This window comes from Myripristis murdjan, chromosome 11 (genome assembly GCF_902150065.1).
Source record: "Myripristis murdjan chromosome 11, fMyrMur1.1, whole genome shotgun sequence".
In the NCBI taxonomy this organism is placed as follows: domain Eukaryota; kingdom Metazoa; phylum Chordata; class Actinopteri; order Holocentriformes; family Holocentridae; genus Myripristis; species Myripristis murdjan.
Window position 1 is genome coordinate 18,682,761 of NC_043990.1, and position 27,538 is coordinate 18,710,298.

General features: G+C 44.9%; 2 protein-coding genes and 1 long non-coding RNA gene across 5 annotated transcripts; 2 read left to right on the forward strand and 1 right to left on the reverse strand.

Moving 5' to 3' along the window:
* The first annotated feature begins 601 nt into the window (after window positions 1–601).
* sesn2 (sestrin 2) lies at window positions 602–9,436 on the forward strand. 2 transcript variants are annotated; one of them, XM_030064206.1, is made up of 11 exons: window positions 602–1,420; window positions 2,569–2,634; window positions 3,438–3,626; window positions 4,772–4,954; window positions 5,111–5,329; window positions 7,212–7,347; window positions 7,447–7,562; window positions 7,802–7,888; window positions 8,178–8,284; window positions 8,407–8,551; window positions 8,714–9,436. In XM_030064206.1, exons 1-11 carry the CDS (start codon window positions 1,085–1,087, stop codon window positions 8,798–8,800), a joined length of 1,671 nt encoding a protein of 556 aa, XP_029920066.1. In that variant the 5' UTR covers window positions 602–1,084; the 3' UTR covers window positions 8,801–9,436. The 2 variants fall into 2 exon arrangements, with proteins under 2 accessions (XP_029920066.1, XP_029920067.1); XM_030064207.1 differs by lacking the exon at window positions 602–1,420 and adding an exon at window positions 2,028–2,174.
* A 1,364-nt stretch (window positions 9,437–10,800) lies between these two features.
* On the forward strand, window positions 10,801–27,215 carry yrk (Yes-related kinase). Of its 2 annotated transcripts, none has more exons than XM_030063872.1 (13): window positions 10,801–10,935; window positions 17,445–17,488; window positions 18,173–18,427; window positions 19,080–19,182; window positions 20,351–20,449; window positions 20,688–20,791; window positions 21,035–21,184; window positions 22,018–22,182; window positions 23,812–23,991; window positions 24,504–24,580; window positions 24,675–24,828; window positions 25,026–25,157; window positions 25,637–27,215. In XM_030063872.1, exons 3-13 carry the CDS (start codon window positions 18,196–18,198, stop codon window positions 25,843–25,845), a joined length of 1,605 nt encoding a protein of 534 aa, XP_029919732.1. In that variant the 5' UTR covers window positions 10,801–10,935; window positions 17,445–17,488; window positions 18,173–18,195; the 3' UTR covers window positions 25,846–27,215. The 2 variants fall into 2 exon arrangements, with proteins under 2 accessions (XP_029919732.1, XP_029919733.1); XM_030063873.1 differs by lacking the exon at window positions 22,018–22,182 and adding an exon at window positions 22,837–22,992 and having other exon boundaries at window positions 25,637–27,214.
* LOC115367929 (uncharacterized) lies at window positions 21,338–22,888 on the reverse strand. The gene is made up of 3 exons (XR_003928970.1): window positions 22,818–22,888; window positions 21,619–21,623; window positions 21,338–21,349 (listed from the first exon to the last, which is right to left on the reverse strand). It is a non-coding gene; the product is annotated as an uncharacterized LOC115367929 (long non-coding RNA).
* Window positions 27,216–27,538: the final 323 nt, after the last annotated feature.

Genomic DNA, 27,538 nt, shown 5'->3' on the forward strand with positions numbered 1-27,538 from the left:
CATCATCAATGGTTTTTATTTTCCTAAATAAAGATGATTCAGGAAGTACACAGTGTAACATTGTGAAACTATTGCACTCAAAATGGAAAAAAAAAAAAAAAAAAAAAACATGCACCCACACACACACACACCAACACACATATAAAGAATCTGATGTTGTGCCCAGTTTCAGGTAAATGTGTATTAACAGTTGCCTACATGATGATTCATTTGGCCAGGGGGGTCCCACAGTGGGACCACCGGCGTGCCTTTACAGGGGTCAAGGGGAGATTAATCTTACTCTCAGAGGTCAGCAGAGTGAGAATCCCTCATTTCTACAGTATAGACCTTTATGTATTTCTGCTTGAAGTTTTCTAACCACAAAAATCTTAAAAGGTGGCTCTAATTGGTGCAAAATCTTGAGAATCACCATATTTCTTTGGGAGACTTCTTCGCATGGAAATGTCTGTGGATCCCTGGTAACGCAGCCACGGGAGTGATTTGTTCAATATATATTAAATCAATATACTGTATAAATGAATGAACATCAGCCATGGAAATATAAAACTATCAGCTAGTTTATTGGGGGGGAGGGAGGGGGGAAACGTCATGAATGACGTCACATACGAGGAAGTGGAGCTGCAGCGGTGCCGGCGGAGCAGAGTGATGAAAGTGTAGGAGCCGGGGTCCTCACTTGTGGGTAGAGAGTAAAGTGCGAGTCAGGGTAGAGTTCCAGTCGAAAAACTCCAATAAAACCCGGGGTTCGTGCGCATTCATCGACCCGCACCCAGCCGAATGCGTGGCGATAAATGTTTAGCAGCATCAGCTTAGCTTAGCCTGCTAACCTGCACATAGTCTCTTACATCAGCCAGCTCGGTGTGAAAAGCAGCGTGAATTAATTGCGTTGAAGCTGGTTAATGATTTGTGGAGTTTTATTAGGGACACTGACTTGTCCAATCAGACGGGCGACGACCTGCTCGGGGAGTGGGGCTGCTGAGAGCTAAGCTGCGCACCTAACGGGTCGGGTAACACTCGGGCTAGCAGCGGGGACTCAGCCGGGCATTAACGCTGTGAGTGTTTTCTTGGCTCCGAGCCGAGACGAGACATGGCCAGTGAGCCGGCAGCTGTCTTCATCTGCGAAGCGAGCAGAGAAAACAAGCCCGGGCAGGTGTCCGGCCGCTCCTGCCGACACCAGTCCGAGTCAGAGAGCGACCTCGGCCCGACGGCCAAGAGCCTGGCCCGGCTGTGCAGCAGGGACGCCGAGGAGCGGGCTGCGGCTCTGGACGAGCTCGGCCAGGCTGTCCTGGCATGCTTGGGACTGGACCGGCCCGCTGTGGCTCGGCTGGGTAAACAGACGCTGCTGCATCTGCTGAGGTTGTCCCGATCGTGTCCGCTGCAGGACGTCCGGGAGAGGGCCGCCGACCTGCTGCGGACCGCACAGGTACCGTCCAACTTATCGACAACACAAAAACACTTTACATCACAGACGTCTCAAATATGAACTAACAGACAGTAAAACAAATTAAGACATAATAAAGCAAGTAAACAAGTAAGTAAAACAATAAAAATAAGATAAAAAAAAGAGAAAGAAAATGTGAGATAAACAACAATAAAATGATCTATAACACTGCTGTGGTGGAAGTAGAGAGAAACCATGCTGATGGTCACTCATGAGATGACAGACTCTCCATGTAGGTGATGAAAGGTTGCCATATCTCGCCTATTTATCTGAAGGAGGTGTGTGAGATGTGTTAACTGTGCCCACGGAGTGACACCACACCACAGCGGTAATCTACAGGAACTTTTGCTTTTGCTTTTGTTTTTTTTTTTTTTTTGTTTTGTTTTGTTTTTTAATCAGTGAACGCGGAGATCAGAGTTGATTAATTTGCAGCTCAGTGGCCAAAGATATCAGGTGATTTTATCATTTTTTTGTCAGATTGCTGGTTGATTTCATCAGACATTGAGGCGCAGGAGGTGATGCAAGTGTCAGTGTGCATAAACAAGCCGTGCGGACACGCCCCCTTTTGGTGTCCTGAAAAACAGCCCGACACACCCCCCGCTTCCCTTCAATAGCGCACTGTAGCTTCTAGAAACGCAGGGCGGACTGTGTGTGTCGGCCGGGACGCTCTTTTTCTCCCCTCAAAAAACATAGGGAGCTCATATAGTTTTCTGCTGGTGGATTTCTGAAGATGACGGTGAGTTTCATGTGCGACTGTAGATTTTATGGGCTCCAAGTTATGAAACACGTCTCTCCAGTTACAGCTGCGACAGTGTAACCAGGTCTGGTCGAGTTCATGGGGGTTGAAGCTGCCTGCGGATTTTGTAACCTACCTAAATAAGTCTAATTTCCCGTGATTTGTGTAAAAAATTTGAAGGTTTCTTTAGAACTTAACCCTTCTTATTGATGGCTCAGTTTTTTTTTTGTTTGTTTTGTTTTTTTTTTTTTTTTGAAAAAGTTTAAAACCAAAATAAAAAAATTACAAGTGCAAGTAGCAGTTGGATCTGCTGGTGTTCTCTTCTGCTGAAACAGAAACATTTGAGATAATGTTAAGTGGTTTTAATTTTACATTTCCTCTCCTTTGTCACCAGGAACGAGGAGTTGAAATCCCCCGGGCCCTGGCTTTGGGTCCAAGTGCCTTCATCCCTGCAAAAGAGGTGTGTGTTACTTTCAGTAAAAAATTTTTCCTGCAGATTTTATAGATTGTTGTGGATCATCATAAAATTTATGATCCACAATGTTAACAAAAACCCAGTGTCCTAAATCATGGCTAGAAATTCTCTTAACAGTTTGTTCCTAATTCTGTAATTGCCAGAAAGTGATTATGGATTAAACTACCTATTAAAAATGTGAAGGGCCAAGCTGAAACTGTTTCTCAAGTTGAGCAGTGTTTCACTCTGCCAGTTTGTGTGTCTACTTTTAATATTTCACTGGGGTTGTTGCTGGCTGACGTCATGTCATATAGTCAAATCAGTGAGCCATCTATTTGGCTGTGCCAGCTATTGATATGGAAATCACTCAAAGAAAACTTAAATATGTAAAATATGTTTGCGTTGCCAGGAATTATTTACCTTATTACAATTGTACACATTTTAAATGTTCTTTCAAGATGTTTACTATCTTTCATACAGTAATTTAGTTCACATTAAGCATTAAGGTGCTCTATAACTAACAGTGTTAACTATTCTGCTGCAAGACCACACTGCCTGTTGCTCATGTCATGTTGCCTAAGCTGATGACGTTGAAAGTTAACTTCCGCTCTGACTCAAGTTTTCACTGAAAAAAAGTGAAACAACTCCCAAGGCTGCGTCCGAGCTGCTGGTGTCTTACTTTGACAGAGAATCATCCACATTCTGGAGTCAGGCCAAACTCTCCAAGATCACAGGAGCAGCTTCCTATGAATTTAGTTTCTGGACGCAAGTTGTAAAATCTGAAAGTAATTGTTCCCTTCCTTTGAAAGATGTTGAAGGAAGGACCAGACCAGGACGTACTGTTGGAGGCTTTCCTCTCACTGGGCCGTGTGGACCACATCACCATGGTGATGGCGATGCATCCTTCCTACCTTAGCTGCTTCCTGCGAACCCAGCATGCTTTGCTGGAGCTGGACGGCCCGCTGCCCCGTCCTTGGAGACATTACATCGCTGTCATGGTGAGGAAAGCACAGGGCCTGTTTTATATCATGATCATCATCCAGTGACACCTGACACAGCCCACATGAACCCAGATCATATTCTACAGGCCAAAACTGCACTTATAGAAGTGTTCCACATATAAAACACATTGACAACAAAGCCACAGTGTGATAACCAGAGAAATGTGACAGACTTGAAGTCAGCTGAAACTAAATGCAGCAACTGAAACAAAAAGTGAAGCTGTCTGAAGCTTCTCAGACAATAGTTGCTGACTTAATTATAGAATAGCAACTTCTATTGTGTCGGAGTGGACATCTCCTCTTGATATATAGTATGCATTTTCTTTATTCCAACCCTCAGCATTTTTTTTTCTTTTTGGTCACAGTTTTTCACTGACCTCAGCACCTATTTTCCTGCTCATATTCATTCCAACACACAGACATTGCAAACAAAAATTAGAGCAAAAGCAGTCGAAATATCGGTCATAATCATTGTTGAAAACGTGCATAAGTCATTCAGTTTAATTCAGTTTAATGAGGCACATCCAAAACATTTTGTCAATATTTTTTTCTCATTGCGGAAGTTTTTACATCTCTGAAATATTGAGATAGTACATAGGACTACACCATATGACAGGTTTTCTCTGTTACAGATGTCCCAAATTTTAGTTTAAGCCACAAACTTCAGACTCTAAAACTGTCTGTTCAACTGTCTGTCCAATGAAAATAAATACTGACAAATATTGGTCTTTAAATGAAATAATTTCAATGTGGAATAGTTTGCTCAACAAAATCTGTTTGGGAAATGACTGATGGGTTAATAATAGTGAGAATTACTGAAGAGTAATGTAAGCAGGTAATTTGGCATGTACTTTTATCTGCTGCACTGCATCCAGCCACTAGCAGGTCTGCCAAAAAGACTGTGCTCACGCAGACATTTAGCTGCTGCAGTTTTTCATCAAAACAGCCCCCTGGCCTCACCTTTGCCTCAGAATGTCCTCAAAACATAGGCGGAGAAGCTTATGAGTCTTTTGATAGCCATGAGCACAGACGAGTCTGAAGTGTTTTACTGTTTGTGTAAGTAGTTCAGGGAACAAGCCGGTGGAATCGGCCCTGTTTCTGTTTTTTGTTTTGTTTCCATTAACCGGCACTGTGGCCCACAGGCCGCGGCTCGCCACCAGTGCTCCTACCTGGTGCAGCAGCACAGCGCAGGCTTCCTGGAGGTCGGGGGGGAGGAGAGCTGGCTTGGGGGGCTGGAGTTCGTCCCCACCAAACTCCGCAGCCTGCAAACACTGAACAAGCTGCTGGCACACAGACCCTGGCTCATCACACAGCAACACATCCAGGTCAGACACAACACCCACTGTTTTCTTTTTCTGGATTTTAATATGACTGATTCCTGGTTTGGATTTGTCAGACAAAATCTTCTCCTGTTACCGTTGTAAGAACACTAAATGCTATTTTAAGTTCGATCTGTAACACTCTGCCCCCCTGCCGAGCAGGAGCTGGTGTGCCCTGGAGCGGAGTCTCGCTGGTCATTGGCTGAACTGATTCATGCGGTGGTCCTGATGGCCCACGCTCACTCGCTCTCCTCGTTTGTGTGGGGGTGTGGCCTGAACCCTGAACCTGACCATATCGGAGGCTACACCTTTTACCCTCCTTCACCCAGTAACCTTCCTCGCAGCCCACACAGCCCCGCCCATGAGGATGGCCGGCAAGAGGTGGGTATAACATTAGCGCTCCTGAATGCAACCCAGGCAACAGTGTTGGCAGGATGAGCATGAAGGAGCAGCTGCTTTTGCTCCACTGTTGTTTCACTAGTTACACCTGTGTAGTGAGCAGAAGTGGTACAGGGCCATTGTCAATGGGCCAGATGCAGGAAGCGATTTCAGAACAAATTTTTGCTTTTCTTTTTAGGCAAGAGAAAATTTTTGTGAGTGATCAAGAGCATTTTAACCGAGATAAGGAACACTTTTCTCATTGTCACAGTCTACAAAGCATTTGACCGGTGTAAGGAAACATAGACATTCAAATCAAAGAACATTGGAAAAAATACATTAAATGAGTATCAGCGTGTAAGCACTTCTCCCTTAGAATATTTTTGTTTTTAGATTAATAAGGATTAGATTATTAATATTAGAGTATTTGAATGGTCATTGAAATAACAGCTAGAAGCCTGTAGACTATCACAGGTGGGAAAAGAATAGTTATATGCATCAGTTAATTTGCGTTTATACAGAAGAATTGCATTTCCGTTGTCGGGGCTTCAGAAACTGTCCTGTCCTCCTGCAGTCGTCACCATGGAGAGCTCGGCTTGGGCGTTTTTTGACTGTGCTTTTCTCTGCTGAGATGACAGTCACAGCACCGCAGATTTTTTTTTTTTGTTGCCATTGTTGACTTTTTGACTTTCCTCTAACACCAGCACTGACGCTCTGGAAAAGCACATTTTCTTTTTTTTTTTTTAGTGACTTTGGTGATGCTGAAGGTCTTTTTTCTCCATAAAGCCTTGTTTAGTGGTGTCTTCACTTCTTGGTCATGTGTATTTACACATGGGGCAACAACTGCCAATATATAGAGGTTAGGAGGCGTTACCTATGCTGAGATGCTCAGATACACACCTCCAGTTTACAAACGGGTGTGATCATCATTCAGCACAACTGGGGAAGAGCAGATTTAGCTGTGAAGAACTTTTGGTGAATCTGGAGTTGACTTCTCTTTATTTTTATTTTTTTTGTGTGTCGAATCATCGATCATAGACACCCTCATTCAGCAGAGAGTCTTTCAGTGAAGCAGTATATTGTGCATTGGAATACATTTTGACAGAAACAGGTACATTCTGACAGATATAGGCGGCATACAATCCTGTTTTATTGTGGTGACAGGAATGTGGTATTGCAGTGCAACTTGTTCATAGTCATAGTCGCCATAGCTACACACGCACAATGACAGGGAAGTCGGCGACTCAGCAGAGGCTCCAGTGTTGCACTGCAGCACCACGATAAAACACAGCAAATGTGGCCTATTTGTACTGAAGTGCAGCCTGATGATCAAAGTGACACATGTCAAGGTAACAGGTGTGGTTGTGCACAGAGCACAGATAGATACATACTGTCACTTAGAGTATTCCTACAGTATTTTCTGTAATCAATCAATAGTGTTGCGGCTGCAGAAAGAACCGCTGCTGCAAGAAGAAAACTGTGGGGGAAACACTGAAATGACCATGAATTTAGTCCTAGTTAGGCTTAAGTTGTTTATTTGCTCAACAGTTTGTTTTCATTTTCTAATGTTTTAAAAAAGAAATAAAAAATACCCGTGTGCTGTCATGCTGTTCGTATTGGCTGGCAGTTGAAGTCTTTATGAAGCTGTCTCAATAAATTTTATTGTTATTATTATGTTTGTATGACTCTGTTGCTATGATTATTATTATCAATTTTGAAACTTTTGCCAGTGCATTTTCTGGTGTTTAACATAAATACATAAGTAAATCAACAAATAGTCAAATCATTGTAGGGGTGAGTTTGATTTGATTGAGGAGATTCTGAGTCGGATGCAGCCCCCGTCTCGTTTCACTTCGCTGGTTGAATAATATGTTTCTGTCTGTAGCTGGCTGATGGAGGGATGGAGGTGGAGGTGTTGATGAAGAGGATGGTGGAGCTTCAGCAGCAGCAGGAAGAAGAGTGCAGCCAGGAAGAGATGCTCACTCGCTTTGAGAGGGAGAGGAGCGAGAGCATACCTACAGGTGTGTATGTGTACCTGTACATCCATCCACAGGCCACTGAGACGGTTCACGTGTGTTTACTGAGAGGCTCTTGTTTGGTTTGGTTGTTTGTGTGTCCAGCGGTGGTGCGCGGAGCTCCACCTGACGTGGTGTTGCGTCTGGTGGAGGATCCAGAGTTCATTTACGAGGACTTTGCCCCCAGAGGAGAGCAGGCGCCACCCACCATGAGAGCCCAGGTAGATTTGAAGCGCGTGTGTATGTGTGTGCATGTGTGTGTGTGTGAGTGCACCACCAGTTGTAATAACTTGATTATCTTTCGCAGATAAACTGTGATGTGTGTGCACAGTGTGTGTACTCATGTGTGGCTCTGTTTACAGTGTACACTGCCTGTTTATTCTGTGTGTTGAGCTCCACACAATAGCTGGTGTTAATGTCTGTGTGTGTGTGTGTGTGTGTGTGTGTGCGCTGTGTGCAGGACTATTCATGGGAGGACCACGGCTTCTCTCTGGTCAACAGACTGCTACCAGACCAAGTGGGCCAGCTGCTAGATGAAAAGTTCCAGGTGCTTTCCCTCTCATGCCCTTACCTAATCAAAGTACAGCAATAAGCTGATAAAATAAATAAATAAGTTGAATAAAAAACTGATATGTGCTAACAGATGATTGGTCTGTTTGCTCCTGTGACCTTGTTATGAAGATAATAAAACACTTTCATTAGCAGAGGTTAGATTGTTGCCAGTTTCGAGAGGGACTCATAACGACCTTGTGACTAAACAGAGGATATTTATGCACTGATTGAGCGATGGATTGAGCATATCGCTAACAAGATGAAACCTTCTCATCTCCTTCCAGGTTGTGAGCAACTTGACTTACCACAGAATGGCCATGCACGAAGGCGTGGACACACACACTCTGAGAAAAGCCCTGTGGAACTACATCCACTGCCTCTATGGGATACGGTCAGTGTCACACACACACTCCGATGCCCTGCGTTCATCTGTCTGACCATGTGTGTCGCTAAATGTTGAATGTGTGCAGCCTCTGCTGATTGGCTGACTTTGCTGTCACTGTGCATGCGCAGCTATGACGACTACGACTACGGAGGTGTGAACGTGCTGCTGGAGCGCTCTCTGAAGGTGTTTGTTAAAACCATGGCGTGCCACCCTGAGCAGACCACTGCACGCATCTATCACGCCTTCTGGAGACACTTCAGACACTCTGAGAAGGTGAGGGTCCAATATTTAGTCCAATAATTATGAAAACACAGCTGATGACTGTTTATGTTGTTTCCCTGTAAATATCATGAGAGAGGTTGGCGTTGGGGGAGGGGCTTAACTAGTGACAGGATGCTCACCACATGGCTGTTTTTTTTTTTTTTTTTTTTTCAGGTACATGCCAACTTGATTGTCATGGAGGCTCGTCTACAGGCTGCACTTCTCTACACTTTACGAGCCATCACACACTACATGAGATGACACGCTCACTCACAAAGACACGCGTGTGTGTGTGCACACCCTCACCTTACATTTTTGCTGATTCTGAGCCAGCTGTTATATTCCACAGCATAATGCATATTACAACTTAGGGCAATAAGTGCACACACACACATACACACACACTACAGTGAATGTCTGTGAATATGTTCTATGTCAATGTTCATGTTTATGCTGCTTTGTAAATGTGTGATTTTTTTTTGGATATTTAAAATTAAGACTTGTTACATTTTGCACTGAAAATAGTTTCCTAGCTTCAAGTGTTGAGCTATAATACGTTGCACACACTGAAATTACACACGTAGGCATATCTAGGGCTCCGTGCCAGGTATGCGGGTGGAAATAGGCCTGGCGTGACCCGTTCACCGTAAGTGTTTTCCTTTGAGTATTTCTCTTTTTTTTTTTTTTTTTTTTTGGTCATTGAAAATCACAATGAAAAGTCAAGAAGCATAACCTTTCTCAGGCCGCAAGTCTCTGTAGCGGAGTCAGTCCGAATCTTGACTGCTCATGCCTCAGCCTTTGTCTTTACAGCACACAGAGGTCTGAAATCACAAACGAGAAAAAAAAAATAGCTGTATTTTTCTATACAATAAAAAGCTACTTTGTTATCAAAATCAAGAGAATGTGTTGTGATTTTGTCCGAAATGTGTTCTGTTTGTTTTAGTTTTCTGGCATTGCCTCATCACTTGCTGAATACACAACCTAGCAAGCACATGATGCGTTGCTGTCCATTCAAATTGGATACACTACTTGATCCGTTTCCTTTCAGATTTTTAAGGGGAGTATAAGCTCTAAACTTTGACACCAATAACCCAAACTGTTGGCTGGACAGCTGGAGTTACATAAACACACCACAAGATGGCGACATAGACTTGAAAAACCTCACCAGAACCACACTCCTGTTCATTTTTTTTTTTTTTTTCAAGTCAAGTCACTCTTCAAGGTGATTTGGAAGATTAGGGCAATGCCCCCGTTTCTCTTAGTTATCACTGATGAAATTACATGGCCTGGTACAGAGGCATGATGCCATCCGTTTTCACAGACCAGTGATTTCAGGATAAGGGAGGAAATGAATTACCGTCTTACAAGAAAGCCCTGAGTTGGTGCTCCTAATTTGATGTGTCACGGATATAACACCACTCACACACTCTTCCTGTAGGTCGAGCCGGAGGAGGTGTAAGCCCGCATCTCGCTTCTCACCCTGCACATGCAGCTCTTCACCAAGCACCGACACACTCTCAAAGTGTATCACGCAGGCTGTTGTCATCCTCAGGTCTTCAGGCTGTTCCCTCTTCGGGAGCCTCTGGACGGTGGGCAGCTCCAGCCGTGCCGAGCTCCCCTGCTCACACTCCCACCCGCGTTCATGTGTGCACCGGCTGCCTCTACATATTCCATTCAGGAACCTCATTCCCCTTTTTATTCCATATTTTGACCTACTTTCTGTTTGTAGCCTGTTTTACAACTCCTTACAGCCTATTTTTTGACTAAAGAAAATGAAAGAGTTTTTTTTTTTTTTTTTTTTTTTTTTTTTTGGTAATTCAGGCTGGAAACGCAAAATTTCACATGAAGTGTGTCTTTTAACAAATATGCGGATGTACTTAGTGTTTATTTATATTGTTAAAATAGACCAAATATACATAAGCTATAGTAGATAGGCTATAAGGCATTCAAAGTTTATCACCCCTAAGAGTCTCAAAACTTTTAAAACTTTAAAGAAAAATGTACTGATCCTTTCTGGGTATTATTACTGTCTATTACTATTGTCTGCTATTATTATTTTATGTATTGTCTACCCTTCTTTTCTTTTTTATGCTCTTTTTGTGTCGCGTGCTCATTGCGTGCAGATTCCACTGTAAACATTAGGACAGACATAAGCACGCGCACGCTCCACCGGGGTGGACCTCGCTTTTTGCGCGCGGCTTCAATTTCCAAGCCTTCCGGACGGGGCGCGCGCTCACATCTTCCCCCCTCGCTCAGCGCAGCAGCGCCCGGCTGTCTCCGTGCGCTCCGCGAGCCACCGGACACCCACTCACACACACACACCTCGTCCCGTGCGGCTGATCCTCCTCGCGGCCCGGTCCTGCCGTCCCCTGGGATACCGACACATTTACCGCCCGGTATGTCTGCTTCACTTTGGCTCGTTGTGTCTGAAATGAAACATTAATGCCAGGATTGATGTTTGCTGTGCCTGTCTCTAGTTGGAGCAGTGATCAGTGGGCTAGTCTGTTTTCAAAGGGGAAAAGTAAAATATAGAGAAGTAGGTAGCCTGAATAACATAGACCACAATTTGAATTTGACTTATTCTTCATTTTTTCATATGGAGGAAATAGCCTAACCTCTTTCACTTGCGTTAGAGGTTGTGTAGTGATCAACCTTGTAGGCTGTGTAGGTAAGGTGGGAACAAAACGCTAACTGACAAATCTATGAATAGATTACTCTCCACCACTGGGCCTACCGAGGTCCCTATTTTATGCATATTGGTTTCACTGAAACTAACGCGCTCAGAACAAGCTGCTAATGCTTGTGAAAATTGAGTAACTTTGGAGAACACACTGTTTAAAAAAAAAAAAAAAAAAGGAAGTTTGGGTGGTTGCATGTAAGAGCATCAAATGCGGCCATCAAAACTTCCACTCTTCTGCCTAGCTCCATGACCACAGTGGGTAATATGTAGAAATCAAACAGGGCTTGCCCATATTGCAATATTGAATGAGTGGAAAACACTTGGGACTCTCGGTGGTCACAAGTCCATGAAAAACCTGTTCTCTCACCGCCAAACGCTCAAGCAGGGAATAGCTGAGGCCTTCTCAGTGAAATAGCAATTTGTTGAAGCTCACATAGTTATGAGATAAAAACCTAAAGGCCAGGATGTCAAACAACAATCGGTCCTAACTGGGTTTGTGGAGGACGCTTGCTGGTTGACACCTGCGTCTCTAAGTCTCTAAGTACGGCACATTGACCAAAATAAAAGATCGACACTGTCTTTAATTTAAAGTTCATATCTTTATGGAGAAGTCCTCTTGAAAGAAAGTACATTCCACTTGCTGATGTGGCCTAGATTTGTGTAGCAAACTGCCCACAGGAAACCACCTTGAGGAAAAGGCAGGGCCAGAGACATGTATCCTTAACATGTCCATCTTTTCTGAGGCGTTCCTGTGGGTCTTGACAGGGCTTGATAGGGTAACGGGCGTACTCCTTCATGCTGTGTTGATAGGTATGAACTTCACGGTCACACCTTCATTTTGCTGCCATGACGGTCCACGGCGAAGGCAAACCTTCGTTTTGAATGGGAAGGGCCCGTGTGTCGTGGAATTCTGAGGGACTGAGTTAGAGAAATGCGATTAGGCCATCCAAGGCCGGGCTTCATCATTTCCTGTTTCTTTACAAGGTCACTTCCTGTCTTTAGCCTCGGGGCTAGGCAGGAAGGAAGGGGGCGTGGTTGTTTTTTCGGGGGGCAGTGGACGCTGCTTTCTCACCGCACAGCTGAGGGCTGCGACTGAAGGAGCGCTCGCCTAAGATGAGCCCTGACCCGACAAGCAGGGCGCCACACCCACCAGCACCCCTGGGTGGGAATATCAGGCTCAGTCATGTAGACAAGGGCCTCGGGGTCAAATTTAGTTTCTCACTCAACCCTCAACCCATTTCAAGCCTCAGCACATTGACTTACACTGTAAACATGGGAGCCCCCCGCCCTGACTTTACAGCCTAACTTCACTTGGTGTAAATGTTCACCTATGCTGCCCCCAGTCCTCTGTTTCTGGATAAGGATATGATGACATCATGTGGAAACAGGACGTCCCGATGGCCGAGACAACTTACTTTTCCATTGCCCCCCCTTCGGCTCTCCCTCTCCCTCTCTCTCTCTCTCTGTCACCCTCTCCCTCTCCTTTCTGTATGTGTGTGTGTTATGAGTGTAAGGGTTCAGTGACAGCTTGCTTCCCATTGTCCTATCACTCCTGCCCCACTCACACTCCGCATCCTGTGGGGCTTCCTGTAAACGAGTGGACAGAGAGAGACAGAGACAGAGACAGAGAGAGAGAGAGAGGTACAAGGCAACAAGGAAAGGTGAGGAGAGGGAAAGGCTCCTGGACAAACAAGGGAGCAGGAGGAGGCGACCGACGAGTGGAGGAAGTTTAAACTTACCAGAGAACTGTAAATGCGAAAGTACAGTAACTATAGAACTGAACAATTGTGTTGCAGTGTGTGTGTGTGTGTGTGTGTGTGTGTGTGTCGCCCTGTGTTCCTGCTTTGAATTCCCCGCTGGGAGCTGCTTATCTGCAGTGCACTGGGCAGGAAAGGGTGTGTCCGTTGGATTTGGATGTTTGTGAGTGTGATGTCGGTGCGTGATGTTATTGTGATTTTATGTGGGGGAGAGAATGCGCGCCGATGCTTTGTAGGTCAGGATTTATGGGCCTGGCTGCCAGTATTGTTAAGAGTGGACAAATATTCTGCCAGGTTATTTACAGTGTTTGTCAGGCGTTGTCTTGTAGCAGCCTGGTCTTAAAAGCTGGCAGGGATATGACTGGTGAAGCTTAGTGCTTGTCAAAAAAAAAAAAAAATTAAGTCCTCCCTTATGAGTGTGCCCCCAGGAGGATGTAGTTGAGGGCTGGCCTGTGACAACCCTATACCACAGATCACACCAGAGGAAGCAGCTTGTGTTTCGCACCCCATTAAAATAAACCTCTGAACATACATTTACCTGTCACGTAGCCCAGTCTATTGTCACAGTCAGTCGTCAGTCTGCTAAGCGGAGTTTAGTTTTAGATTCGAAAGTTGCAAAGTTGTTATTTTTTGGCCCGTACGGTGGAGAAATCACGACTTTGTCTTCTTTGGTGTTAGTGCACATGCATGTATATTAATTGCTGACAGTGAAATTGTTGACAACGTTGTGGGCAAGGTTGAAGTCTACATTCTGAGGGGAGAGGTAATCAAAAAAGCAACATGTGGGTGTGTATGTAGGCCACATGACTGACAGGCCTTTTTAAGTTCATTGTAGACGGCATAAGAATATCTCTGTAACCTACATTACTGCAGATACTTCGTTTTTTCATTTCTTTTAAAACAATTCCCATTTCAAGCCATTTTGTCATCCTTCAGATATGTGAGAATTTTTCCTGGGTTCTGTAAGTGTGTATGTGTGTGTGTGTGTGTGTGTGTGTGTGTGTGTGTTTGTGGTATAGAGAGATAGTGCCTGTGTTGGTCTGTGAATGTGACTTGCATATCTCTGCTCTTATTAATTGGTTTCGATTGCCAAAGGGGAGCTTAACACTGTTGTTGAATTTACTCTATGAATAGTCTTCACATATCTTTTTTTTGTACACACACACACACACACACATGCACACACTCACCCTCACACAGAGCTAAACGTGAGTGCAGCAGAAACTGGACAGATCCTGCTGTGATGCTGAAGTCCACCACTGATGATGATGATGAGGAGGAGCAGGAACAGGAAGGCCTATGGTTCTGCAGGACGGGTACCATCTCCCCGCTGCAAAGTTTTCAGTGTGTGCATGAGTGTGTGTTTGTTGCTGAACATGCACGCCTTCACATCAGTGTGTGCACATCTGCATCTTGGGGCCTGCCCGTGCACACTTGCCTGCTCATGCATTCTGCATGTGAGCGCAGCGCTGATAACAGGTTTTGATATCACGAAAGCGTCTTGTGTGTGAGCACAGTTACATCTGAACTGAATTATTAGGAGCTGTTTGTGAATGATGCCAGAGCTTCAGCATGCACAGAGGAAGAAAGAAAGCAGGGACAGAGAGAGGAAGAGAGAGAGAGGAATATGGTCAACAGGAACCCTGTGGAGAACAATGACTTGAGGGCCGCCCTGCAAGCAGTCACCAGGGCTCTGTGTCTTCTGTGTGTGTGTGTGTGTGTGTGTGTGTATCCCCGTTATTGCTGCTCTGATCCTGTCTCTGGTCATCTGCCAGTCTTGGTAAAGCTGAGAAAGGATAGACAAGAGAGGGGGAAGGAGACTGATAAAGATGAAAGAGAGGAGGCCTCCTTTACAGCCGCTGCCACTTCTCCATTCGTACATTTATCAGAGAGAGAGAGAGAGAGAGAGAGAGAGAGAGAGAGAGAGAGAGGGCAGCAGATCTAGTCGAGTGAAAGCTGGGATGAACAGAGGGAATGTAAAAGGTTATTGTTGAAGGGGTGTAGGCAGGGAGGGAGGGAGACTGCGAGGAGAGAAAAACAGCAAAGGAGAGGAAGGTGTGCGTGGTGGGGGCTTTGTGGCACTGCAGCTGTTTTCTGTGTGTGTGTGTGTGTGTGTGTGTAGATGGGGTCTGTTCACAGCTTCCAGGAAAAGGGGGGAGCCATCAGAGCGGTGGACAGGAAACTCTAACAGGGCTAGCTTCCTGTAGCTCTCCTGATGGTTGAGCAGATAGTGAGTGAGTGTGTGCGTGTGTGCACGCTTGTGTGCATGTGACATTTTTGCATATTTTGCTCTGAGTGAGCAGTAAGCACCAGACTGTTTTGGATTTAGCCCATAATAGCTATTGTCACGTTAGGTTTATGAGGAATTTCTGGGAATTTTGGGATGTTGCTGGAACAAACCTGATGATTTTCACTGGGCGCTCCAAACGGACGGCGTCCTTCTATCTGTCGGCTCATAATGAAAGTGAATTACATGTGTGTGTGTGTTTTTTTGTCTCTCGCTGCCATAACCTGTATTGTTCTTCCTGAGTGTGACTTCCCTCACATTCCACAGTAGATGTGTGTGTGTGTGTGTGCGTGTGTGTGTGTGTGTGTGGTAGCCTGAAAGTTCTAAGAGGACCAGGCTTGTCACTGAAAGGTCAGTGGTTCGAATCTGCAGGCCAGCTGGGAATTTGCGGAGAAGTGGGGAAAGGCGGCACTCTGCTCTCAGAGGAAGTGCTCGGGCAGCGCAGAGATGCACAGTGGCTCTGCTTTTTTCCAGCAAAGTGCACACATGTTCAGTCAAATTTCACTGGATAAATAAAGGTCGAGAAATAGCTGCTGGATCCAACAAAGTTGCATGCACACACACTCACATACACACACACTGATGCCAATAATTAGCTCTGGTTCAAGGTGTTAGCTGCAGTGATTAGCCTATTAGCCCTAGCCCACACTAATGACAATGCAAAATGCCACTGCCCAACTTCTCCCTGTCTGTGCTGCAGTAAGTGGCCTTGATATACCTCAGTTACTGCTGAGTTAGATCAGAGCTCGTCCACTTCTCTTTTTTTTCCTCTCTTGTGCTGTTTCTCATCCAGTTCTTCTTGATGTGCATAAAACATCCCATATACCGTATGACTAAAAAAGGGGAATAAGCATGAAATTTGACGGCTGCATCTGTGTGGTTTCCATCGCCGGCCTAACTCACTGTGTGCTCCCGTTGAGTCAAAATGGCCCTTTGCTCAGTCAGCTCTCAATTTTGCATACTGCACCTTTAAAGACAAATTGTACTGGTGGCACTTCAGACGTCGCTCATTCCCTGTTGGTGATTGCACGACCGAGCGACGTGACACTAAAGGACATTTAATAGTCAAACGTGGCATACATGTCCTGTAAAGTAAGAATGTAGAGAGCACAGCAGCGATTACATCAAAGCTTTTATACGTGTGCATTGATGTGTGCGTTGTTGATCGGCCAATCAAAGTGCACGATCTTGACTCATCGTTGTTGTTGAGATTCTTGAGCAGATACATGACACCCGTGCGGAGACTTTTTTTTAAACCCCAAATGCGGGTCAAATATTGTGACTCACTGGTGCAGCTTAAGTGATGACGGTCCGATTTGTGCTTAAATATGCTTTTTAAGGACCATTTTGAGAAGGGAAACCATTGCCACAGCGGGGAAAAGTTTCTCATGAGGAACTGAAGTGTATTAATAAAACAAGTCACATAGTAAAGTACAGTGAGAAATTCATCAGTGGCTTAATACTTTGTCCCCTACAGAGTTTTTTTTCCTAAGTTAATGGGCTATCCACTGTGGCTAACACCCTGGAAAATCAGTTAGGCAACGCTCAAGACTCGGGTGGGCTTTGCATCTGAAAGCCTCATGTTGATGAAAGTTTAGATTCAATTAACATCTCTGTATGCCACTTCCTCTTGACTTCTTCTCTGGCAGAGGCGTTTTGCATTGTAACAGTTTTATTGAAACAGTTTGGTCCGTTCAAAACTGGAAGTCACGATTGCAACAGTGTGAACGCAACTTTTGAAAAACACATTGCACAGCGAGTGACTGTCACTGTGTCCTGGTTACTCTTGTCTAATGACATTTACAGGTCTTTATTTCACCGCAGACCTGAACGCACACACACACACACACTCACACACGTACAGACAAACACAGCTGTTGACCAAAGCAAAAGGGGAAGTGGCTAACCTCACATCTCTCTTTGCCTCCCCTATCTCACTGTCTCTGTGTCTCCCTTTCTCTCTCACTTCTCTGTCTCCCCACGTCTCCCTTCACTCGTCTCTCTCTTTTTTTTTTTAATGCTTTGCTGCTCTTGAGCCTCTCTCTCACGTTCTCCTCTCTCTTTCTCTTTCTGTTTCTCTCTGCCACTCATCCCCTCTGCCCCGCTCTCTCGTTTCACCCCTTGTCACTCATGTCTTCCTCCCACCTCTCTCTCTCTCTCTCTCTCTCTCTCCCTTTCTAGCGGCAATGGTGATTGACAGATGATCTGACAGAGGAAGACATCAGGTGAGGAAAGTTTAACTTCTCCTTTTTCATTCTCCACCTCCCCGCCTTATCTCTACCCCCTCCTCCCCCTCTTCCTCCTCCTCCTTCTCTGGGGAAGTAAAGGGTTTTTTTTTTTTATTAGTTTAAAGTTTAGTGCGAGGCATGGGAACAGTTCTCTCTTCAAACTTCTACATTTCTCTCTTGACCCCCTGCATGTTCTTGATGTGTTGCGCTTAAATGACTCCAAGCTTTCAGTTTCTTAACACACGTGTGCACGGGTGCCAGGTTTCATTCGCATGTGCGCAACAACTAAAGGAGATGCAATACCTGTGCTGCAATATGGTTAACCTTCACTTATAAATGGCACTTTTTTTGATATGCAGTAGCTTTGGTGATGAGCAGTCATTTGTTTTTTTCATTCCACATAGGCACCGGCCAAACGCACTGTAATAAAACAGTCTCCTGGTATAAGATGCAGCCTCTTATATTTCTTCTACCTTCCTATATTTATTTCACACCAAACCAGGGTTGTTGATTCTGTAAACGCACCACTTGCTTCACAGAAGATCAGCTATTTCCCTGGAAACGTGGACTTCTCATAGGTGTTTAGAGCAGTACATTTATCACAAACTGGCTGTAGCTTGGATGGCATCATTTACGTGAGGAGATGGCGCGTTGTGACTTTAACCCTGTCGGCCTGCGCAGAGTCCGTCTCCGTGCCGGTTATTATGGGGTGTGCCTGTTGCAAGCAGAAGAAGACCAACAAAGCAGCAGCAGCAGCGGCGGCCGCAGCAGCGACAGAGGGTGCAGATCTGTCTCCCGGCAGCGTCGATGGGGGCTCCAGCGCTCCGTCCCGCTACTGCCCCGACCCCACCCAGACCATCCCCGACTTCAACAAGGGCTTCTCGTCCAGCACCCTGTTCCCCAACACCAGCACACAGCAGCGGCCCGGCATCACAAGTATGACTCCAGCTGTGTGTATGTGTGTGTGTGTGTGTGAATTTCTGTAGAGGGGTGTATTTACTGATTTATGATGTCATTGTTTCAAAGATGACTCACAACTTTTTCACATGTTCTCTCTCTGTCTCCATCTCTCCTGCCACACGTTAGATTTTATTATTTAATCAGTTGTATTGTGGAGTATCACTCAATTAACCAAAATAAAAGGTTAAATAATCATGTTCGTCAGGTTAACAGAATGTGAAAATTACAAATCACAAATCACATGTAACTTTCATGAATATCCATATCTGTTTTTTTTTTTCTTTAGATGTCTTGAAATGTGTATGACAACGATGCTCAGCATTGGAGAATAGAGATTTATGAGAAACTGTCACAATATAAACGTGTCATGAAAAATTCAAAGTAATTGAATCAACATAGAAACAAAAAAAATGTAAGAATGAATTAAGACTCGGTGTGGTTTTTCAGTGTGGTTCTTTTTTTTTTTTTTTCCTTTGGTTGGTAGTGCTTCTTCACACCAAAATGAGTTTGGATAACTGGACTAGTCCATCAGTAACTGTTAAAATTCAAGGGTCAAAGAGGGAAGGACTTTACCTGGAAACTGTGTGTGTGTGTGTGTGTGTGTGTGTGTGTGTGTGTGGGCGTGCAGGCGGCGGAGTCACTCTCTTCATAGCTCTGTACGACTATGATGCTCGCACCGAAGATGACCTCACATTCCAGAAGGGAGAGAAATTTCATATCATCAACAATACGTAAGGACAAATGCACACACACACACACACACACACACACACACACACACACACACACACACAATCTAAATTTTAAAAACTCAAATTAAATCAGATATATAGTGATATATGTAGTGATATAGTGATTACAGTGCATAGAGGTGCACATTACATATACATACAGCACACTCCCCATCGCGCATTTTCAGTTTCAGCATATGCCCGAATTCATGGTAAAAACCTCTGAAGTTATTTCAGGGAAACGTAACACTCAAGTTTGTTGCTCAGTAGTTCCACGAATCAGCTGAAATTTATCTCTCCATCTCTCAATTCAGATTGGTGATGCTTATATGGCGTGATGGTTTGATGAAACATTTTGCCCAAGCAGAAAGTCAGTAACATAAACAATGAAATGATGAATAAAAATGAATAAAGATGATCCTGAAAGCTAAAAACACAATGGACTAACACCCAGTGCATTGAGCTAACCTGACAAATACAGCACACATGAAAATGCTCATTACTTATATATAGCTCCATTCAGTGCAGAGGTCATATAAAAGCTTATTTTACACTGAGGCACGTGTTGCTTTGTGACAGGCAGCTACTATTTCCTGCACCGCTTTTCTGCAATGAGCGTTCGGACGAGCCCGTCGTGGGGAAGGTGTAGAGGCCTGGGCTTCTCTGGAAGAATTTGGACACCAATTATTTGTCTAATTGTTTGTATCTCCCGCAGGTTAATGAGGAAGTGATTTTCTGTCTGTTTCACCTGCTGCAGACTGGCCATAGATTCTTTGAGTTGTGTCTTACTTCTGTTTCTTACGGTGGTGACCAGTTTCAGCAGCCAGTCTGTGGTACCCGAGTCTCTGTTTTGCTAAAATTAATCTTTGGATAGGTGACAGTTTAAATTATATATTCAGTGGCCTTTAGCATTCTAGTTTATGGAGTGACTGCATTTTTTTTCACAGCTCAAAATATCTTAATTTATTTGTTTCAAGTGTGATTTGGGAAGGGTTCCTGGGGATTTTTGGTGTTCAGCATGAGCGCTGTGCCTGGTATGAATCAGAGGCTGACTCTCTCTCGCCGTCTCTCTCTCCGTCTGTGTGTGTAAGCAAATGTCTGTATTGAGCTATTTAATTCTGTGGCGTTTCATAGTGTGAACTTATGGATGATGTGTGTGTTTTGGCAGAGAGGGTGACTGGTGGGAGGCTCGGTCTCTGGACACTGGCAAATCAGGCTACATCCCATCCAACTACGTAGCCCCTGTAGACTCCATACAGGCCGAGGAGTGAGTATACACACACACACACACACACACACACAAATTAAAAGTCACAATGCAACAAGAGCACCCTTGTTACCATTATCTAATTCTTATGATTGAAAAGCGGAAAAAAAAAAATGATGTCCTCCTAGTTCCATTTAAAGCTTTTCTTTGTGAATGAAGTGCAGAAAAGTCTGAGGGCAGAGGTCAGATGATGTGTGCAGTTGCCGTGGTTACCTGTGTGTCGTTGTCATGGTGACAGGTGGTATTTTGGGAAGATGGGGAGGAAGGATGCGGAGAGACAGCTGCTGGGCCAAGGCAACCAGCGAGGAACTTTCCTCATACGAGAGAGCGAGACCACCAAGGGTGAGGAGGAGGCTCTCTCTCTCTCTCTCTCTCTCACACACACACGCACACACACACACAACTCAACAGAAGTTATCTGCCATCTATGAAAAAACTTCACTTCATGGTCATCTGGCACACTGACAATTTCTCTCTCTTTTTTTTCCCCCTCCACCCGCACTTTTGTCTGCTTGCCTCCTTTCCTTGCCACCTTTCCTCTTTCATTTGCCCTTCTCTTCTTCTTCATCTCTTATCTTTCGGCAGGTGCTTATTCTCTGTCGATCCGTGACTGGGACGAGAACAAGGGAGACCACGTCAAGCACTATAAGATCCGCAAGCTGGACAACGGTGGCTACTACATCACCACGCGATCGCAGTTTGACACTGTGCAGCAGCTGGTGGAGCACTACACAGGTAACACAGAAACACACACGCAAAACACTAGTTTACACGTTCACAGCCCTTTCACTTCCCATACTGAGTGAAATAATGATTTGAGTTGTTTGTGCTGCATTTTGCTATGATACTTTTTCATGTTTCAAAGCTCCTCGCCTCCCTGGATTTGAATGCAGCCCTCCTCTCTTTCTCTCTCCAGGATTTCCTCCACATTTAAAGCAACACTTCAGCAGGGTGCAGCTTAAATTTGTTTTGATTCCTTGCCTAATCTTTCTCTACCCAATTGCAAAAGAGAATCTAAGCCTCCTTCTGTCTATCGGATTCAAAGGTAGACCATTAGTGACTTTTGAAGCTCAGCTCAGAGTTGGTGGAGCGGGCAGGGTTCACACCCTATTTCCTCTGCTGTCTGCCAGTGTGTGTCTGCCCCCTGGTGGCTCCTGCTGGTACAGCACACACCCTGCAGTGCTGTGCACTCTTATGATGTCTGTATCTGTCTACCTCCCACTATCACCAGCCTCTTCTCAGATTTTTCCGCTGATATGATTGATGAGTCATTTTTTTTTTGTCAGTTTACTTTTGTGTTTCCCAATAAAATTGCTGTCCCCCTTTGTCCTTTTTGTGCTTGTTGTGCTTTTATTGATACAGCTGCCGGGAGTGTTTGTGTAGTCTGCGGATAGTTTGAAATACTTTTGTTTAGGTGTTTGTTTACGCATCATTTGCATATGTGCTTAAGCAGTTTGTCTCTGTCTTTATCTTACTGTCCTTTGCTGCCCTCTTGTCTGTTTTCCTCTCCTCTTGTTCCCTTGTGCTCTTTCCTTCACCCGTCTGTTTGTCTCTCCTCTCTCTCTCAGAGAGGGCGGCGGGGCTGTGCTGCCGTTTGATTGGCAGCTGTAGGCGGGGCATGCCTAAGCTGGCCGACTTATCGGTGAAGACTAAGGATGTGTGGGAAATTCCTCGTGAATCCCTCCAGCTGATTAAAAAACTTGGCAACGGCCAGTTTGGAGAAGTCTGGATGGGTAGGACTGGTGGGGCTGTGTTGCAGGAGGGACGGGGACAGACAGAGCACACCTGGATGATAAGATCAGAAAATCCATTGTACATTTTAGCTTTGGGGGTGTTGAGCAGGTGGTACATGAGCTGCCATTTCTGGTGTAAAGGCACATGGATTCACTTAAATCCAGTTTATCTCTTTGTGTGGTAAACACTCAGTTTAGGGGTGATCACCCCCCCAACCTAAAATGCCACATGACTCAGACAACACACACATAAGTGGTTGCTGGTGGTCGTCTACCAGAAAGGAGGCGACCCACCTTTTTGGTTAAATAACTGTAACAGTAAAAAAAACATTCCTTGTTGTGAAGCCCCTCCGACGGTGAATAAAGTGGATTACAGAGGCCACAAATTAAATGGATGAACTGAAAATGAGTTATGTTTCACATCCAAGTGTGCAGTGCTGGACCCCGTCCTCCCCTGCTGTTGCATGAGCATGTTTCATCATCTCATCTCACCTTCTTCTTTGTCACCCCCCTCCATCATCCTTCCTTAATCCTTTCACCCACCACTTTCACACCTTTTAATTTCACTCACCCCACCCATCCTCCCTCTCCTTCATTTTCCTTTCTCTCCCTCCTGCCACCTTCTTTGCTCCCACCTCGTCCCTCCCCCAATAGGCACTTATGATGGGCTGTGTCACTACCTTACCATGCCCTGTCCCAACTCCACCCCCCTCACCATGGGCCTTGGGCGGGATGCCTGGGAGGTACCCAGGGAAACACTGAACCTCACGAGGAAGCTGGGACAGGGCTGCTTCGGGGACGTGTGGATGGGTAAGACCGAGCCCTCCGCTGATCTCTGGTCGTCCACTGTAGGTCCAGAGAACCAAGTGTCTATGCAGCGTCTCTCTAGTGTCCGTTACTGTCCTGTCCCATACCTTGTTGGTAGTGCTAAATGTCTTTGGCTGTTGCTCACTTTGTTTTTTTTTTGTTGTCAGTGTATGCTGATTTACAAAGTGACATTTCCCCCAATAAGTGTCATATCAGCTCATATTCTCACAAGATGTATTTGCTATTTCACCAATTCCTATTTTACTATATCCAGATTATTGTCAAGGATGCCCCTTATATCCAGCCCCCTACCGTTTTACGTGACTAAATCCCAGTGTGTTGTCTTTCTGAGCGATGTGGAGTTTCTCCCTGAAGCCAGCCGTGCTCTGTGCCTGACTGTTCATGTAACTCAGGTGCTGTTGGTGCTGATGTAAGACCAGTAGACCTCCCTCTCTCACCCTGACCTCACCCCGTCTCATGACATGCATGCTCTCCATCACAAGAATCATGTGCATGTGTCACAGGCTCAATAATTCAGTGTACGTGTGTGTGTGCGTGTGTGTGCGTGTGTGTGCTTGTTGCAGTCCTCTGCCCCTGGCTACAGAGGCACATCTGTATCTACTGGCCTGTTGGCAGTAGTTGTTTCCTGTCTTTATAACATTTATATGTGTGCTAATGTGTCTGTTGTCTGTGTGTGTATGTGCATCCCACTGTCTGAATGCGAGGCATTTTGGTGTGTGTGTGTATACTGTATATGTGTGTGTGTCCCTATGCCTGTGTACATGTACAGTGTGTATTAACATCCCCCTCTCTGTATGCCAGGCATGTGGAACGGCACCACCAAGGTAGCAGTGAAGACTCTGAAGCCAGGCACTATGTCCCCCGAGGCCTTCCTGGAGGAGGCTCAGATCATGAAGAGACTCCGCCACGACAAGCTGGTGCAGCTCTACGCCGTCGTGTCTGAGGAGCCCATCTACATCATCACCGAGTTCATGAGCCAAGGTGCGGAGCCGAGCAAACTGTTACGCCTGTGACATTCATACGAATACGCCGCTGTCAGGTGGAAACCATTTCTCGCAAGTAGACTTAACAGTGATTAGGCAAAAAAAAAAAAAAAAAAAACTTGCTTCTTAACTGACAGTTTAATTAAATTATTGAAATCACTGAATGGATTTTGTTGAATGTGTTTTATGGATCCCAAAGTGACAGTCAAGTTTTTTCAACACAAAAAGACCAATTTCTCCCTCAGGGGATCAGTTGTCTCCAAAGAATTTGGACATGAAAGCTTTTTTTTTTCACAGTAGGAACGAAAATTGTTTATCAATATTTGTCACTCTGTGGAGGCAGAAGCATACGGATCCATGTGATATGAATTTGATTGAACAAGTTAAGTGTATATTGCACATTCTATGATGCCCAGTGTGGTACAAAGCAGCAGGTATGCATTAACCACAGGGGGCATCGTGGCTCCATGATGATGCCCACAGTTCACCTGATGCTGGGATGTTTTGCAGGGAGTTTGCTGGACTTCTTAAAAGACGGGGAGGGCCAGAGTCTGAAGCTGCCTCAGCTGGTGGACATGGCTGCACAGGTGAGCTGCCAGAGACTCATACAGGGATCCAGACACAAACACACACATTGCTCTACCTTTCCGACCCCCTCTCCGTCTCTTTGGTTGTATGCAGATTGCAGCAGGAATGGCCTACATTGAAAGGATGAACTACATCCATCGTGACTTGCGAGCAGCTAACATCCTCGTCGGCGACAATCTGGTGTGCAAGATCGCCGACTTTGGCCTGGCGAGGCTCATCGAAGACAACGAGTACACAGCCAGGCAAGGTGAGAGCTCCCGACGCCATGTGTGAGTTTGTATGCGTGTGCTCCTGTGCGCATAGATGTTTGCTCATGCGTGTGTGATATAGAAAGACAGAGCTGTGCTTGTTCATTGTCTACCTCTGCCTCCACGCATATATTTTTATACATGTGCCCTAATTACCCTGATTGTGCGTCTTGACTACATGTTGCCATGGTTGCAGGGGCTAAATTCCCCATCAAGTGGACGGCTCCAGAGGCGGCACTGTATGGACGCTTCACCATTAAGTCAGATGTCTGGAGCTTTGGCATCCTACTCACCGAACTTATCACCAAGGGACGTGTGCCGTACCCAGGTACCCATGATTCCTGCTGCTTCCCTCTGACTCCGCTCAGCCAGGTCCCTTTATCTGCTATCTGACACACAGCGGCTGGTTCAAAGCCCTCAGATTAGCATGAGGTGTTTTCACTCATTCAGTAATGAAAGTTGGATAAGAAAAACATGCACACCTGGGAGCTTCCCAGCACACCCACATACTTGCACTGTCAACCACTCAGCACCTCCACTGGAGACATGCCTTGCTCAAGGGTATTTCTAAAGTAAATACTGAGGGAGAGGAGAGCGCTTCTTATTCACTTTCCATGCCCAAGCAACCCTTTTTTAATGTCCTTAGGGACTGTTTGCTGCTTTCTGGGAATTTATGTTTTGTTTTTCTTTCTCCTTTCTTTTTTTCTTCATATCCCTCATGTATTTTCCGCTCCCTATCTGCCTCTTTCTTCTTCTTTTTTTTCTCCCTCATATCTTCTCGTGTTCCTGCTCCTCTCATCCCCTTAGGCATGAACAACCGTGAGGTGCTGGAGCAGGTGGAGAGGGGCTACCGGATGCCCTGCGCCCAGGGCTGCCCCGCCTCACTCCATGAACTGATGCTGCAGTGCTGGAGGCGGGAGGCCGATGAGAGGCACACCTTCGAGTACCTGCAGTCCTTCCTGGAGGACTACTTCACCGCCACGGAGCCCCAGTACCAGCCGGGAGAAAACCTGTGACCGCACGCCCATGGAGAAATAAAGGGACCGCCATACAGAGAGAGAGAGAGAGAGATAGAAACAATCCACCAACACATGCGCTGACAGACACATGAAAATGCACATGTAAATGCTTTCATCTGTGTGTGCACACCTAAACACAGATGAACACACACTCAAATACTCAACCACACACACACACACACACACACATAGAGATACATATCATTAACTTGTTTAGTTGTTTAAAGCCAGTTTCTGTTTGTGGCCATCGTTCACTGCAACCAATCCAGGACAGACTAATCAAGCATAACGAAGAGTCTTAGCTCTACTGGTCAAGCCTTCTCCTGTTGTTGCTTCACTCTGTAACCATGACAACAATGAACTAAAAGGAGATGTAGATTGGGGGAGGGGTTCCAGGTGTCAGTCCCAAGAGAGCTTTATAGTATATGTGTTCAGGTCCTTTGATTTCTCTGCCTAAGTATGGTGTTTTAGTCCGCCAACCATTTCCCCGAGCGAAATAGCCTGATACAGGAAACATTTTGTTCTGACAAACAGGGAGAGCAAGACGGACTGATGGAATTGCATTTGCAATTTTGATACCTTGCTAGACAAATTCCTCTTTTTTTCTTCTTTAATGTGGTAAATGGTTGGACTGATAACCTTAAAACTTGTCCGTAAAGCTGTTACAACAAACACAGGACAACAAGTCATTCCAAGGTGGAGAAATTGAAGGAAATGCAGAACTCCCAAGCAGATCCTGTACTGACTCATTTGTAAAATGATGTTACCTTCTTACTGAACTGAGGTCGGCTTTGGTGTCTTATTGCTCTTTCAGTGTTTTGATGAAAAGGCCGTTGATCTGATCCATGCTCGTCTCCTGATATGGGTGTTGGTTTGGAGGAAACTTAGATAGGAACTGAATTAAAACCAGTTGCCAATGTGTGCCTAAGTGTGCTGTACAATGCCAAATTAAGAGCCTTTTTTAGATTTAAGAACCTTTTTTTTTTTTTTACCATGTTACCAAATTTGGAGGGAGTTAAGGATTGCTCTGTGTTGTTTGTCTGATATTTTGTATGGCAATTTTGTATGAACTGTCTCTTTTTTTTGTTTTAATTTAACTCAAATATATCTCTGCAACCCAAAGAATTATATATATCTGAATCTTAGCTAATATGTAGTCTATACAATTTTCATCTGCTGGGAGGGCAGGGTGAAGAGTTACACATTAAAGAGGAAAGATGAATACTGATGGACTTCAGAAGGATAGTCTTTTTGTTCTAAGTTTTTAACAAGATTATAACCTTTATGTTGAGATTCTCCTGCAATGTAATTGTAATAAAGATCAATATCTTTTCAGGTTGATGTACAGTATGTCTCTTATTCTGCTGGTGATGGGCATTCACACCGTCACCACCATCCCAGATTCTGCTGGTTGTGTATAAGAAGACAGAAACAGACATCATCACACGAATTCACAGACACAATTAATACAAGGATGAATTTTCAACTTTTACTTGTACTGAAGCATTGCTATTTTAGATGTCTTCATGCTGTTGCCCCGCTTTAAACATCCTACGTTTTTTTTATTCCACAAGTTACTGCACAGCTGACATTTCCAGTTACCCTGAAAAAATAACACACACTGTAATCAGCTGATGAACAAGACGCCTCTTTTGTCTTTGACCTTTGAGCCAGCACAAACAATGAGAAA

What these genes read in the sequence shown, in the direction of transcription:
- yrk (XM_030063872.1), top strand. Translation starts at nt 18,196, where the DNA reads ATGGGGTGTGCCTGTTGCAAGCAGAAGAAGACCAACAAAGCAGCAGCA. An exon ending in TGGTGGACATGGCTGCACAG is followed by an intron (nt 24,581 to 24,674) that starts GTGAGCTGCCAG and finishes GGTTGTATGCAG; the next exon opens with ATTGCAGCAGGAATGGCCTA. An exon ending in GGGACGTGTGCCGTACCCAG is followed by an intron (nt 25,158 to 25,636) that starts GTACCCATGATT and finishes TCATCCCCTTAG; the next exon opens with GCATGAACAACCGTGAGGTG.
- sesn2 (XM_030064206.1), top strand. Translation starts at nt 1,085, where the DNA reads ATGGCCAGTGAGCCGGCAGCTGTCTTCATCTGCGAAGCGAGCAGAGAA. An exon ending in ACCTGCTGCGGACCGCACAG is followed by an intron (nt 1,421 to 2,568) that starts GTACCGTCCAAC and finishes CTTTGTCACCAG; the next exon opens with GAACGAGGAGTTGAAATCCC. An exon ending in TGCTAGATGAAAAGTTCCAG is followed by an intron (nt 7,889 to 8,177) that starts GTGCTTTCCCTC and finishes ATCTCCTTCCAG; the next exon opens with GTTGTGAGCAACTTGACTTA.